General features: G+C 42.3%; 1 protein-coding gene across 1 annotated transcript in view; it reads left to right on the plus strand.

Moving 5' to 3' along the window:
- The first annotated feature begins 4,873 nt into the window (after positions 1 to 4,873).
- Positions 4,874 to 16,705, plus strand: part of LOC110526278 (protein BEAN1) — a 42,491-nt gene continuing 30,659 nt past the window's right edge. The window contains exons 1-3 of the mRNA XM_021607098.2: positions 4,874 to 5,329; positions 6,633 to 6,707; positions 7,910 to 8,038. Coding sequence (XP_021462773.2) covers positions 5,302 to 5,329; positions 6,633 to 6,707; positions 7,910 to 8,038 — 232 coding nt within the window. The 5' untranslated portion in view covers positions 4,874 to 5,301. The remainder of the gene's footprint in view (positions 5,330 to 6,632; positions 6,708 to 7,909; positions 8,039 to 16,705) is intronic.

Consider the following 16,705-nt stretch of genomic DNA (forward strand, 5'->3'; position numbering starts at 1 on the left):
GATTGTTATCATATCAGTACTTGCGCATAAAGGTGTTTCCACTGCCATTTCTTGCATAATTAATTTTACAGACACAAAAAGATCCCACCTTGTCTAGCATATTTTGTTCTCTCTACATCTGGAAAGTTTATCGGCCTGTCATGACATTTTTTTATTGGGCATGTACTTCACTTGCATGAAAAGTTGGATGCATAGTAAACCTGTTTTTTTAGACTTCTTTATTGTGCCCATTTTGACCGTCTTTGAAAAACCTAACTCTTTCTGTGTTTATGGTTTAGCCCGTTTTGGGAGTGTCTGCTTTTAACCAGGGCAAGGTGACCGAACCACTGCTTTTAACCAGGGCAAGGTGACCAGAAACATGACCGAATACAAGCAGTGTAGCTATTCCCTCCCCAAGGCAATCAAACAAGCTAAGCATCAGTATGGAGACAAAGTAGAGTCGTAATTCAACGGCTCAGACACAAGAGGTATGTGGCAGGGTCTACAGTCAATCACGGATTACAAAAAGAAAACCAGCCCTGTCGCGGACCAGGACGTCTTGCTCCCAGACAGACTAAACAACTTTTTTGCTCGCTTTGAGGACAATACAGTGCCACTGACACGGCCCGCTACCAAAACCTGTGGACTCTCCTTCACTGCAGCCGACGTGAGTAAAACATTTAAACGTGTTAACCCTCGCAAGGCTGCAGGCCCAGACAGCATCCCCAGCCGCGTCCTCAGAGCATGCGCAGACCAGCTGGCTGGTGTGTTTACGGACATATTCAATGAATCCTTTTCCCAGTCTGGTGTTCCCACATGCTTCAAGAGGGCCACCATTGTTCCTGTTCCCAGGAAAGCTAAGGTAACTGAGCTAAACGACTCACTTCCGTCATCATGAAGTGCTTTGAGAGACTAGTCAAGGACCATATCACCTCCACCCTACGTGACACCCTAGACCCACTCCAATTTGCTTACCACCCCAATAGGTCCACAGACGACGCAATCGCAACCACACTGCACACTGCCCTAACCCATCTAGACAATACCTACGTGAGAATGCTGTTCATCGACTACAGCTCAGCATTTAACACCATACTACCCTCCAAACTCATCATCAAGCTCGAGACCCTGGGTCTCAACCCCGCCCTGTGCAACTGGGTACTGGACTCCCTGACGGGCCGCCCCCCAGGTGGTGAGGGTAGGTAACAACATCTCCACCCTGCTGTCCTCAACACTGGGGCCCCACAAGGGTGCGTTCTCAGCCCTCTCCTGTACTCCCTGTTCACCCACGACTGTGTGGCCATGCACGCCTCCAACTCAATCATCAAGTTTGCAGATGGCACTACAGAGAGGGTAGTAAGTTTTATGTTCCTCGGCATACACATCCCGGACAAACTGAATTGGTCCACCCACACAGACAGCGTGGTGAAGAAGGTGCAGCAGAAATTCGGCACCCACAAACTTTTACAGATGCACAATCGAGAGCATCCTGTCGGGCTCTAGCACCGCCTGCTATGGCAACTGCTCCGCCCACAACCATAAGGCTCTCCAGAGGGTAGTGAGGTCTGCACAACGTATCACCGGGGGCAAACTACCTGCCCTCCAGGATACCTACACCACCCAATGTCACAGGAAGGCCATGAAGATCATCAAGGACAACAACCACCCGAGCCACTGCCTGCTCACCCCGCTATCATCCAGAAGGCGAGGCCAGTACAGGTGCATCAAAGCAGGGACCGAGACACTGAAAAACAGCTTCTATCTCAAGGCCAAAAGACTGTTAAACAGCCACCACTAACATTGAGTGGCTGCTGCCAACATACTGACTCAACTCCAGCCACTTTAATAATGGAAAAATTGATGTAAAAATGTATCACTAGCCACTTTAAACAATGCCACTTAATATAATGTTTACATACCCTACATTACTCACCTCATATGTATATACTGTACCCTATACCATCTACTGCATCTTGCCATCTTTATGTAATGCATGTATTACTAACCACTTTAAACAATGCCACCTTTATGTTTACATACCCTACATTACTCATCTCATATGTATATACTGTACTCTATACCATCTACTGCATCTTGCCTATGCCGTTCTGTACCATCACTCATTCATATATTTGTATGTACATATTCTTCATCCCTTTACACTTGTGTGTATAAGGTAGTTGTTGTGGAATTGTTAGGTTAGATTACTCGTTGATTATTACTGCATTGTCCGAACTAGAAGCCCAAGTGTTTCGCTACAATCGCATTAACATCTGCTAACCATATGTATGTGGCAAATACAATTTGATTTGATTTGTCTTTTCAGGCTATACACCATCCTCTAGTCATTGTTTACATTTGACTCATTTAGCAGTTGCTCTTATCCAGAGTGACTTAAATGAGCAAACTGGGTTAAGTGCCTTACTCAAGGGCACTTCGACAGATAGTTCACCTAGTTGGCTTGGGGATTCGAATCAGCGAATCAACTGAAACTGGCTGTATTTGCACCATATTTGTATTCTCTGGCTTCTCTGTGTTCTCGAACCCTCCTAACTGGACTGGCAGATCCCGTTATATGATAACACAACGGATATGTTTTCCTCTATCAGACTACCTCTGCCCAGTTGTGAAAAAGTACCCAATTGTCATACTTGAGTAACAGTAAAGATACCGCAATAGAAGACTAGTAAAAGTGAAAGTCACCCAGTAAAATACTACTTAAAAAAAGTCTAAAAGTATTAGGTTTTAAATATACTTATATAAGTATGTAAAGTCAATTGAATTCCTAAAATATACTTAAGTATCAAAAGTAAAAGTTTAAATCATTTCACATTCATTATGAATTGAACCATTTTCCTGTCCTGCTAAGCATTCAAAATGTAACCAGTACTTTTGGGTGTCAGGGAAAATGTTTGGAGTAAAAGGTACATTATTTTCTTTAGGAAGGTAGTGTTTTAGAACACCTACTCATTCAAGGGTTTTTCTTTATTTTTTACAATTTCCTACATTGCATAATAATAGTGAAGACATCAAAACTATGAAATAACACATCTTTAATCATGTAGAAACCAAAAAAAGTGTTAAACAAATCAAAATGTGTTTTGTACTTGAGATTTTTCAAATAATTTGCACACACTTGGCACAAACTTTCCCAAAAATCACAGATTCAGTTTTTTAAAATCCTGGTTGAAAGATTTCCAGGAATCTTCCAACTGGGATTTCTGGAAAACCTGGGAAGTTTTCTAGAATTTTGCAACCCTGCTTGCAAGTCATATTATGCTGGCTTGCAAAGTGATGTGTAATTCCTATTGGAATCCAGCCACAGTTATATCCAACAGTTGGCATTTTTATTCACCCACAACCTGCATTCATAATAACTGCCAGGGTCAGAAACAGTGTGAGGAGCCCTAAGCTATCTAATCTGGAACAACCATTTCAGTAACCAGTGCAAAAAAAATCAAACTAAATTATTGGACGAATCAATATACATTCAAAAACAGAGATATTGAAAACAATTCTAAAGAATCTACCTGCAGTAGAGCATGGGAAAAAAAGTTAATTTGTTATCATATCATTAAAAAAATATATATATGTGACTTCTCATTTACTTTTGAGTCAATGCCACATTTTCATTGACTGAGTTCTGCTTACTATAAATATTTGAGTTAAAAATGTATTTGGGTTTACAGTGCATTAATTTACAAATCCAAATGCTATCAAGTTTATGGGTATGGATACATTGTCCTTATGATGGACACATAATTACTATTTCCTTCAGCAGACACACATAATGGGAAGAACATATCATAATATACATCATCAGCAAACCTTTCTGGCAATGCATTGTATCACCAGTAGGGGTGGCCAACACACCTATCATGGAATATTTGTAATACCACACATCAACTTGGTGGACTGTTTTTTAAATATTATTTTTACATTTAACATTTATTTAATTAGGCAAGTCAGTTAAGAACAAATTCTTATTTACAATGACGGCCTTCCCCGGCCAAACCCTAATCCGGACGACACTGGGCCAATTGTACGCCGCCCTATGGATCTCACGGCCGGTTGTGATACAGCCTGGAATCGAACCAGGATCTGTAGTGACGCCTCTACCACTGAGATGTAATGCCTTAGACCGCTGTACCACTCAAAAATGTAACACATTCCTAATATTTTTGGTCTTACCCATTCACCCTCTGAATGGCACATACACAATCCCATGTCTCAATTGTCTCAAGGCTTAAAAATCCTTCTTTAACATGTCTCCTCCCCTTCATCTACACCCATTGAAGTGGATTTAATAAGTGACATCAATAAAGGATCATAGATTTCACCTGGGTTCACTTGGTCAGTCTATGTCATGGAAAGAGCAGGTGCTCTTAATGTTTTGTAATACTAAGTGTAGGTCTAGTGTCTTTTCTGAAGTTATTATTTAAGCTAAAAATTAAAAATGTCCATTATATTCCATGAAAATTCTTAAATTCTTGAATTGGAATTTCCCTAATGGATTCAATTGAAGTGGTATTGACCCCAATCTCCTCTTTTTCAGTATCCTCCTATGTAGTAATACATGAATAAACAGTGAATAAAGTGGATAACAGTCGAAATGTGTGGATGTCAGAAGACAGTTCACAACATAATAGCCTTTGTCTGCTTGAGAAAACGGAAGAAATAAAATTAATACAAATACTGTAAACTTAACATTAAAACAGAAAAATTTGGTGCTCTTACATCCTGGGACATTCATATTGTATTTGCCCAGTAATCTGCAATATGGTATCCATCCAACTACCCTTATGTCATTTGTAAACAATCGCCAGTGTTGGCACATGACTGTCGCTACCCGCTTGTCATCTAAATTAAATATCATGGCATTATAATACTGTATGTTGGATAACTGAGCGCTGCAAACGAGCTACTACGTTCGCAGCCATGGCGGGACATAGAAGATGCTCCTTGCTGCAGAGTGTTTGATTTGACGGCTTTTGAAGGCATTTGGTTTACATGCTCGATGGTTACACTGTGAATTTTAGAAAAAAATAGTATTATCGAGTATCTAACAGAAGTTTAATGAGTGATATACATGCTATTTTGGCCAGGTGGGCAACGTCTCCGGTCTACGGCACGCGTGTTTGAGTTGGAATTTGGACCAGGGAAGGTGTTCTAAGGGTTTTCACACCAGATATTATGTGGCACCGTAAGATATCGTAACCCTTTTAATCACGAGTTTTTCTTCGAATTAAACAAGTCATATTTCTGCTGGCATTGGGTAGGTAGGCTATCCGAAATCGAACGACAAGAAAACACCTGCATCACATGGGGATATTTTTACACCGGTCGGTGGGTACGTACTGTATCACTCTTTCCTCTTGTCCGATAAACTGTTGAATTTTGGTTTATAGACCTGTGATCTGCGTAGAGTATTCCAGGTTGAGCAGTTGCTTTTTTAGTTATGCTGTGTTGTGAGTACACCTTTAAAGATGTTTCACCATTGAGATCATGGCATCCATGCGCCATGCTTGGGCTTTCATAGAATGTTTCCCAAAAAATTTATTGAAGTCATTCATATTTTCTCATTATTACGTTATTAGTTTGGTTCTTGTCCAAGGAAGGCCATGAATTGATGGCTGACCCAAAATAGGCCAAATTGGGCTGTCACATAGGGCTAGCCCAAGATTGATGAACATAGTGTATACAGGCACCAAGTGCTATGCACCTACCCCTGAGGAGTATGTAGAATCTAGCTAGAGAGCATTGCATTTATCTTCCAAACATCCCCAGAATATATATGGTACAGTACATGGAAACAGAGCTCTGCATGGAACTATACTTGTCCAATTTAAAGGGACTATTTGCATTTGATATGTCCATGTTACTGTACAGTAGGACAGCCAGTTTAGAGGCCCATCTGGTTTCATATAAAATCGAAGTATCCATCCTAGTGCTCTATTTGTAGATGTAGAGGAAGATGCCAACCCACTGACTATGTTACATAATGTTCATGAGAAGTTATTACAATTCCATTGATTGTGCTCATTTCCATATTCCTTTTTTGGGTTATTTTTCAACATATTGATCTGGGTATCCAGAAACTGTCTGATACCGGGTTGGTTACACAACTAATCAACTTGTTTTCTGCCTTTGATAAATACAAAAAAGACGGAGCTGACAGTGCAAAAGGAATGAATAAAGAACTATAGATTTTTCTACTGGGGATATTAAAGTCTTATCTTGATCTTCACATTTTAGCTTGTCAATAATACTGTCACATCACCATAAAGGTTGGGCTTTGATGTTGTGAGATAACTGGCATGACTGTCTGAATATCTGATCTGTAGTCAGCTCTGATGTAGTTTTGCCTCAGACAGTAATGGTCATGGCAGCTTGTTGACCAAAGCCAATATGCATTACTGGCTTTGTCCCACATTCTCCTTTGGACCTGAAATACCAAGCCAAGCCATGGCTTGTCCAAGCTCTGCATTAGCCTCACCGGGCCTCGGCAGAAATGCCAAAGAGGCATGATGTGATGTCAGAGTCAGCCAAGAGGGAATAACAACTCAGTCACCATAAAACAAAGTTGACAGGACTACAAAATGAGATTAATGCTTCCTCTCTCTCTGTTTCATTTTTGCCCTGTACCTCGACAGCTCTAGCACTGCACACTCCCCTTGTCTGTGGCACCTCAAACGCCATTGAAGTTGTCAGGAACTACTCCAAAGCCTGTGAGTTTTCTCTGTGTTTTACATGATGTTCCAATGCTCAGTACAGTATTCAACCATGGCTTCCTATACAAGGAATGCACAGGTTATATCATACATGAGTGTTGGGATATGAATGTATGGTGTGTCTAATGTATAATACAGGACTCATGGTCCGTGAATGGAGTGTACTAGAATCTAAGAGATTTTAGCTGTCGCCTGGAAGATGCAGTGTTATGTAAGAGCACTATGCACCTTTGGTTAGCGTGACATTATACACTCTGCTTTAAACAGGACATGAATGGCAGGGCTTTGTGATGGCAGGCAGTACAGTCATCCTTCATACAGTGTGCACAGAGTAAACGTCTTCATATATGACTCACCTCATTTAAATAATAAACACAGACATGCACAATACACAAAAGTAATAACACACGTATAATACAGTGCTTGATTCATTTACATATTGATTTATTCTAAACAAGAAAATGACAACGTACATTTCAAGATAACCAATCTGAAGCAGATTTCAGTGTTAATAATTTCCACCAAGTTACAAATCCAATCTCCAAACGCCTTAACGGGATACTTTGGGATTTTGTCAATGAGGCCATTTTTCTACTTCACCAGAGTCAGATGAACTCATAGATACCATTTTTAATGCCTCTGTCTCTAGTATGAGGAAAGTTAGAGGTCGTTTTGTGAGCCAATGCTAATTAGCATTAGCGCAATGACTGGAAGTCTATGGGTATCTGCTAGATACCCATAGACTTCCAATCATTGCACTACACACTAGTTAGCAATTGCGCTAGCTCTAGTTAGTAACTTCCTTCAAACTGCACGCAGAGACATAAAAATGGTATCCACGAGTTCATCGGACTCTGGGGAAGTAGATAGATTCATTGCCAAAATCCTGAAGTATCCCTTTAATATTGCATGTAGAGGGGTCCTGGTATTGATCGGATACCTCAGACCCTGTGGTCATGTACCGGAAAAACTAATGAACACAGGGCAGTGTGGGTGGCCCCTTGGCTGCACACTACACACAAATACACACGCACACACATGCATGTGCCTCAGGCTCTATAAACAACAGGGAGCCTGTCACTCACATCACCCCCCCCCCCCTTTCTCTCTCTCTCTCTCTCTCTCTCTCTCTCTCTCTCTCTCTCTCTCTGTCTCCCTCCCCCCCTCACAATCTCCCTCCCTTCTGCCTGCCCTTGCAGATGAGGACATCGCCCTTCTGTGCAGAAGAGAGGAGCTCAAGTTCGGCACCTGCCTCATTAACCGGCTGAAATGTTACTATAAGAAGGACTGTGGAAGGGAGTACATGTTGATGAAACTAATCTGCTCAGGTAAGGGACATATCCTTACATGTTTACTGCAAATGTTTTATGGGAATTGTCTTAATGGTACTTGTCACAGTGTATACCAGACTGATTATCCACATAATATTATATGTGTAATGACTAAGAACATGTAACTCTGCCTCTTTAGAGAGACAATAATAACCATGGCAACATATGTCTGGGATGTGATTGAGAACATCTGTTTCTGTCTTTAGTTGATTAAATAGTGTAGTTGTAAGCTGCCTCTGGCACTCCTCTTGAGATCAATTTCCCTGACAGAAATGCAGACCCCAAGGCCAATGTCCAGAGAACTGAACCACTTAAATAACGACCTCGGGTGTCTCAAATCTATAGTGACTTCCTGAGGTGGTAGCCGTTAGTGTTAGCAGTGTTGATTGTCATGATTTTATTATATCACTGTACGTACAGCGTTATGAGAATACACATCCCATGCTGTCAAAATGACACAAAATGCCAGTTCCTTAAAATAAAAAAACTGATAAATAAATTGAAATTACCAACACAGGTTGTCATCCATCCTCAAAATGTGATGTTCCAGTCCTAATACAGTGACACAAACATGGTTTGTACATCAGTGGTGACCACGTGTTGCCTTTTTGCCTTTTGTATAACACCATCTCTGAAATATGATCTATTGGCTGCTAGGTAGCCTCGCTCCTTTATAAGTACCTTTCCAGTGAACAGCTTGTCCCCTCGGCCACGGTGTGTTTACACCCGCCACTAATGCAGCCTGACCTTTCACTAAACTGTTTGCAGAGAGAGAAAATTGTGCCCACAAACGGCTGCAGTCAGTCAGTGGAACCTCGATACGTCATGTGGTCCCTGGTACTCTTCAGAAGAGCTCTAATGAGCCACCGAGGGCTCCTCAACCAGCCACAACATCTATCTCCTGACTGACTATTGGGAGAGGGCTGGGATCAGGGAGGATATTGTTCCCGTTAAAGCTGGCCCTTGTGTGATTTTATGGCATCCGTATTCTACATACATAACCATTGAAATCTGAATTAAGTAATATCAAGATGAGAGGAAATGTTTAAACGCTCTTCAAAGTATTTAGCATGTTTAGACTGCACACAGACTGTTGTGTTGGAATCAATAAACTAAGCTGTAATGGGAGTTTTCCCAGTGATGAAGGGTGGCTAAACCTATACAGCCTTGCTGGCTGCTCTGACAATCATAGCGCCTCTCAAAGTAATACTCACCAATCCCTGCTCTCCTTCTAATCTATAATTCACAGCTCATCCCCCTCACACCTGAAATGTCACCAGCCCCCTAGGCTGTGGAATGACTTTCGGCGGACAGACTCCCCGCTCTCGGGCAAGCTGTAAAAAATGAATAGAGAAAATAGATAGATAAAGAGAATGGAAAGGCAGGATCTTTTTTTAGGTTCCTCTATGGACATGCCACGATGCCCAGCGCAGTCCTCTATGTTGACACTGTAGCTGAGGACTTTCTTTGATATTTTGTTGGGGATCACCCATCATCAACATGTGGCTGGCCAAGTGTGTTGCTACTATTTCAGTACCTCAGTGTTGGGTGTAGAACTTCACTTCCCACAAACAGATCACTGAGAATGTCTTCGAGAAATGAATTTGCCATCTTAAAAATGTCTTTGTAATCTGAATGTCATGACAGCAGATACTATCTAAGCGATCTTTATTTCTTAATGCCTTTCCTTTTGAGGACCTATAATATAATACACGTGTTAATAATACAATTTGATTAAATGAATACACTTCAATACATTCAATGGATGAATCCTCTCATCTTGATCAAATATATGTGTATTAATTGTACAATGTATTATTTCAGATATTACCTGCTTCATACTGTATGCCCAAGCATACTATTTGCATTGTTTGCAGTGAATAGATAACCTCCAGCATCCTGAATCTCCTGTTAACCTTCCATTAGTCACAGTGCAGATATCTGCTTCAGCTCTCAAATGAAAGCACTGGCTCTGTGCTCCCATGTCAAATTAAATAGTGGAGTGGTTTTCATGGATACAGCACTAACCTCTTCACTTTGTTCTGTGTATTCTTTGTCATAGTCATTCACTTCCAAGAAGTATCTTCACCCCATACTAGTGTGGCAGTGACACTGTATTAAGTTGGTCTTTTATTTCAGCGTTCTGATTGAGAAAAGGGGCTTCAGTGAAGGATAGCTCGCTGAAGGATAAAGGCTACAGATGGGACATCGGGGCTCTATCCTTGAGAAGGACACTTAGCCCAAATTGTTTTTCTAAATATCCAGCTGTAGAAGTGGATAATATGTAAATCTATCCATCTCCCGGTGGATCAGGGCATCTGCTGAGTAGGTAAATAAATAATGTAAAGAGTAGCAAGTGGCTGACTAATGCTGCCACTTTGCCATCATGCCCCTTTCCTGATTTGACCTTCTCCTCACCGCTGCCAAGGCAGACCTAGGGACTGTGACGGTGGCTCTGGATCCCCCTGGAGTGATCCAGCTCACCCTGCTCATGCCCTGCTGGCTGTCTGTCAGAGTAGGGACATACAGGAACAGACAGGCTCTACGCTGTGGCTGCACTCCCCAGACCACATCCATCACCACTGTAATGTACGGTTCCTCAACATCTACAAAAAAAACGCTGCTCCTCTCTACCAGGAAAACACCAGATCTTGTAATCTGTGTTATCTGGTCTGTGTGTACTGTCATTTGTTTGTGTTGTGAATACCTGTTTGCAACTTGTACAGTTTCAGAGATGTGCAAGCTGGGATGATGATTCTATGCTGAGGGGAGGTTTCAACACAATCAGTTTGAGTTTGTTTGGAAATACAATGCATGTAAATGTCAACGTACAACACCCAAACGTCAATGTGCAATCACACCAATCATATCCTACACTGTAATTACAATGTGTTTGCCCACAGGATGTAATGCTATGTAAACATACATTTGAGCAACACCTATTATGAAGCCTTTTCACAGACAAAAGTTGAGGCACGTCGTCTTTCCAAACCTTATTTCGGCGCCTTCATGTTTCATAGGGAGATCTATGGCCACTTTAGTTGTTCTCTCCTTAAACACTTTCAATTATCTGTACGTCAGAATGTATTCAATGATGTACACTGAGTGTACAAAATATTAAGAACACCTGATCTTTCCATGACAGACTGACCAGGTGAATCCAGGTGAAAGATATGATCCCTTATTGATGTCACCTGTTAAATCCACTTCGATCAGTGTAGATGAAGGAGAGGAGACAGGTTAATAAGGATTTTTAAGTATTGAGACAAGGATTGTGTATGTGTGTCATTCAGAGGGTGAATTGGCAAAACAAAAAAGTATGTGCCTTTGAACAGGGTATGGTAGTAGGTGTCAAGACCTGCAACGCTGCTGGGTTTTTCACGCTCAACAGTTTCACATGTGTATCAAGAATGGGGGGTTCCTAATATTTGATATACTTTATTTCCTTTTTATCTTTTGATCAAAGAGCCAATCCTTTTGCACCCTTTGCATCTTAATAAGTATGATTTTTTTATCCTAGCAAATCAAGTCCTCAGAAAAAAGCACTCGTGTCAGTAAAAAACAGGACCGGATTTGAAACGGTCTGTTCCAGTTCAGTGCACATGATCTATGAGTACAATGGTACCCATGATCCTTTGCTTATCCATCAGAAAGAACCCCATATTTTAGGAATTATGAAAATGTCAGAAATTGGCACATTTGCACATTTCTGTTGCATTTTCACTTGGTCCAGGTATGACCATCTATATGCATATTAGGAGATGTGGTGAGATTTTAGAATATTGAGGGTGGGGATAAAATACCAAGATGGTTCTGCTTCAGTTCCCTTGTCACAGTAGAAAAAACAACTATTAAAGGCTTTGCAGGTGGCCAGATAGTGGTGGCAGATGTCAGGTGAATTCTCCCTGTGCCTTTTGGAAGAAAGCTATTTTCTTTGCAATTAGTGGCCAAGATTTCTTAATAGCATCTAATAATTGCAATGGCAAACTGCTGTGGGGTGGAGTGAGTGAGACAGGAGGAGGATGGAGACAATTTGTCCTTTATGAGTGCCTCTATTCACATTAATTGCTTTAGACATATTCCTTTAATCTATCACTTTTTCTATGCCTCACCATTTACAGCAAACATGATGAGAACGAATGTGTCTGTGAATACGATGGCTGGAAAATGGCTCCAGAACACTGTCGGCAGAAGAAACATTATTGTGTTCTGGTCTAACACCCCAAGCATCTGTTCCTCCACACATTGCAAAAGCAATGGGATTTCTCAAAGCGGGAAATGTGCTTACACATGCCATACCCAATTCACAGCTGTGGATACAATACGCAAAGGTCAGTAGTGCCCTATGGCAAGCCTGCTTCTCCCTATACCCAGCTGTACCCTAGGGCCCAGGTTATAATTTACCCTTGTATTGTGTCACCCATGTATGTTTTAAATTCCCCAGGGTTTCAGATGAAGGCCTGTAGTGTACAGTAGGTTAGGTATGGACATCCGTCTTCCCGTCAGTTGAAAAGTCAGGGCAGATACAGTAGGAGGGATCAGGGGTTATTACATCAACTAGAAGCTGGGGTTATTGGAGCCGCTTTAACCAGATTAAGAGGCTGCAGTGTAGCTTCATCCCGTGGGCTCAGTGTGCCAGCCATGACAGTGAGTGGAATCAAAACAGCCAAATCCCACTGAAATGGGCCCTCCTGACCCACTAAACTCAGAGGTCTGGATAATGCAGGGCCAGGCCTCATTTATTTATATTTAACCTTTGTTTAACTAGGCAAGTCAGTTAAGAACATATTCTTATTTACAATGACGGCCTGGGAACAGTGGGTTAGCTGCCTTGTTCAGGGGCAGAACGTCAGATTTTTACCTTGTCAGATCAGGGATTCAATCTAGCAGCCTTTCGGTTACTGGCCCAATGCTCTAACCACTAGGCTACCTGCCGCCCCATACCCTGGCTGTCTGTTTGTTTGGGAGGGCCAGCAGACATGGCCCATACATGCAGGTGTATCCCTAGTACTCCTCTAATCTGGGTTAACTGACTTGGGGAGAGCTCTCTTTAAATGGCCGCCCCTCTTCCCAAAGTGTATAATTATCTTAGAGGGATAAAGTGCAGTGAAGTCATGGGCTGTTTACTGTCATTGACAGTGTTTTAGGACCGTGGTTGTCAAATTTTGGAAAAAGCTGACTATACACACATACTTTAATAACAGTGAGTTTAAAATATACTGTAGTCCTGATCAAGAAGCGATGTTGTATCTAATCGGCTAATGCAATGTTGAATGTCGTATGACCTTGAGCACTACCGCTGGAGGTCATTCACTCTGAAAACCTTTCAAAGAGGCTTTGTGTGTCTGGAGTAATCAACTGTTCTTCAGAGCTCACTTGAATCACATGGATAATCATGATAACCAAAACCTGTCCCCCGCCCCGCCCCGCCCCTTTCTGTCTCTAGCATGGCATCACAGTAAACCTGGTCCCCTGGGGAACTCTGTAGATGTGTAGCTTGCTGGCCGCCACGGGCAATCCAAACTGGTTTGATCCAGAATGAGTGCAGCTCAATTATTCACTCACTCCCTTTCGGGGTTCGGTTGTCTAATTCGTCTTTCCATGGATCCCCCTTAGAAGGATCTTCGTATGAAGTTTCCCACCGGCTGGAGCCTCTGGCAGAGCTGGATAAGGACAGGATGCCTGTGCTCTCAGACACCTCTAAGTCTCAGCCAATTATGGCGTAGCGGATGTCAGTTTTGACAGACTTATGCACTTTTCACCATTTCATATCTTTCTGACAGTTTCCACAACAGCTTGGAGTGAAGCAGCTTCCTTTGCCTAAATCCACAGAGGCTGAATAATCCACAATATGAATGGAAATAAAGTCAGAGGCTAACCAAACTCAAGAGGACAGTGCATTTTCTTCTTCAATATCCCCTTGTTCTTGTAAAGCCAGGCACGCTGGAGGGAGGCACAGCCAGTCAATGATTTAATCTCGTAATCTTCTATTGAATTAATAGAATCAAAAGGCATCAACTTTCATTCTGCAAGTTCTTCCCTGGTCGCTGTGTTTTGGTGAGCCAATACCTGCCACTGTTAGATAACCCACTTGTAATGATAACAATTTGTTCTGAATTGAAGTCTTCCATTTTTTGACATGACCTAGCTCTTCCTCTACTTTGAGTTAGAATCATTTCCTGTAGCTGTTGTGTCATGCTGCTGCTCCTGTGATGTTACTGTTGCAAGAGGGACAGACAGTTCCAGCCAGGTTTGGCCCTAGATTTGTACAGGAAATGACTCATTCATACCTAACCCCATTAAGCCACTTTAGACTGATGGTGTCTGGACTTCTGGGATAGGAGCACTGTCACACCTCCACCTCAATGGGAGACAAACGAATCACATTTCATTTTCTTGTTTTCACCATGGCAGCCTCAAGGGAATGGTCAGACGCTTTATTTTCCACACCGTTAATGTCTGAATTGTCGAATCAATGGCAGATCTACAGGGCTCCACTGTTTCAATGGCTCGGTGCTCAACATGTATCTGTGATGGCTCTATGTATTATTGTCTGTTAAAGGGGATTTTCCCCTTTTCAAACACTATGCTTCTGAAAAGTGTCCAGTCCAGCAGAAATGGGGTAGGGATTTTGAGTAATTTCAAACTGCTGCTAGGCAGATGAGCAAAAATATCTATTTTAGGATTCATCATGTATCTAATGTGAAATATGCAAAGACCTAATTCCTCTGACTCTAATTCTGTTGCGTTGATGTTGACTGATCGGGATTGGGTTAATGGATCTAGAATAGTGAACTATGGTGATGCCGCGACATCACACACATACGCACGCATGCACGCACGCACACCGTACACAACAACCACGGACCTCCTGGTAAAGGAGTAGGGTTGGATGTGGCAGAACACTGGTATAATAGTGATCATCTGTGCCAACCCTTCTGTGGTGTATTAATAGGTGAGCTAGAATGCACAGAGACTTAAGCCTCTACGATCCAGTTTGACCCAGATATTCATTCCCCCTCCATGGCTCTGTGACCCACATCCAGTCATATCCAACTTCCCTTCATGTATAATATTGTGTATGGTGTTACACTGTGAAGGAGGCTGTCTTATGAAGGGCATTGTGCCCAGAAACAGTATTAGGTCCCATCTCTGAGACAGATACAGTATTAGGTCCCATCTCTGAGACAGATACAGTATTAGGTCCCATCTCTGAGACAGATACAGTATTAGGTCCCATCTCTGAGACAGATACAGTATTAGGTCCCATCTCTGAGACAGATACAGTATTAGGTCCCATCTCTGAGACAGATACAGTTCATTTGTTGTTCCCATGCAGATGTTACTGTTTTGTATCAGCTGTAATCTCAATGAACGGTTTCAATAGAATAAACTGAATAGTTCATGTGTCTTTGCAAAATAGGGGCCACTGCTATCTATCTCTTTCATGCATGTCAGTTGGGATCACAGGAGGCTGCTGAGGGGAGGACGACTCATAATAGTGGCTGGAATGGAGTGAATGGAATGGTATCCAACACATGGAAACCACGTGTCTGATATGTTCAATACCATTCCATTGATTCCGTTCCAGCCATTACTCTGAGCCCATCCTATCCAATTAAGGTTCCACCGGCCTCCTGTGGTTGGGATATCGTATGATTGAAGGTGTGACAGGGCCGGAGTGGAAGAGACTGATGTCTATTGGGTTTTTGCTGTTCTGTGGATTGCTTGCTCTCCTTTTTACACCAGCCTCTGGGTTTTAGAATCAGATCTCTGATGCTTTGTCTTACAGACAGAAAAACAGCCAAGACCATGCTGTAGGCAGGAAATGGGTCACACCATGTATTGTGTAAAACATAGAGCACACTGTGGTTTGCTGTCTTTGTCACATTGAATACAGGGGATGACGATAACAGAGCTGGGTACACGTGTGTTTGTTCCTATTTCTTCATAGGTCTGTTTTTGTGTACTGTTAATTTGTCTCTGGGTCGTATTTGATTGAGTTTGTGTGTGAGCGAGAGAAAATTAGAGAGAGAGAGAGAGAGAGAGATGAAGAAGAGAGGGGGAGAAAGAGAGAGATGGGGAAGGGAGAGAGATGAGAAAGAGAGATGAAAGAGAGAGCGAGATGGGGGAGGGAGAGAGATGAGAAAGAGAGTGTAAAGGAGGGGGATAGGGAGTGTGTGTTAGTATTTGTCCCCCTGGAGCTGTTGCTCTGTGCAGTCACAGTGTGCTCTGGCCTGGTCAGCAGCTGTCGTGTCATCCAAACTCAAGCCTGATTCTGATGGCTGCGCTGCAGGATGACCTTGAGCCGCTGAATCAGTCTCATGCTAAATTGATTTGGGAGGGTTGCTGTGGAGATGGCTGCATGGCTGACAGACTGCCCAGTAACAGCAGTCCCATCCCAAGTCACAGTCAGGGAGCAACAGTGACATCTCAGCCCTGGAGGCTACTTTTAACACTGAATGTGAAAGGAGGGAACATCACTGTGACTATCAGATCCATTATAACCCATCCATCAACCAGCCAGCCAGCCAACTGAGTCTGTCTACCACAGGGTGTGCAAAATACTTCCTACCACCCACTAGTAACATGCAGCCAACGGGTGAAATTACAAGATATTATCACACACAGAAGCTGTTATATGGACCTGGCATGGCTTGGCTA

This window comes from Oncorhynchus mykiss, chromosome 6, assembly GCF_013265735.2.
Source record: "Oncorhynchus mykiss isolate Arlee chromosome 6, USDA_OmykA_1.1, whole genome shotgun sequence".
In the NCBI taxonomy this organism is placed as follows: Eukaryota; Metazoa; Chordata; class Actinopteri; order Salmoniformes; family Salmonidae; genus Oncorhynchus; species Oncorhynchus mykiss.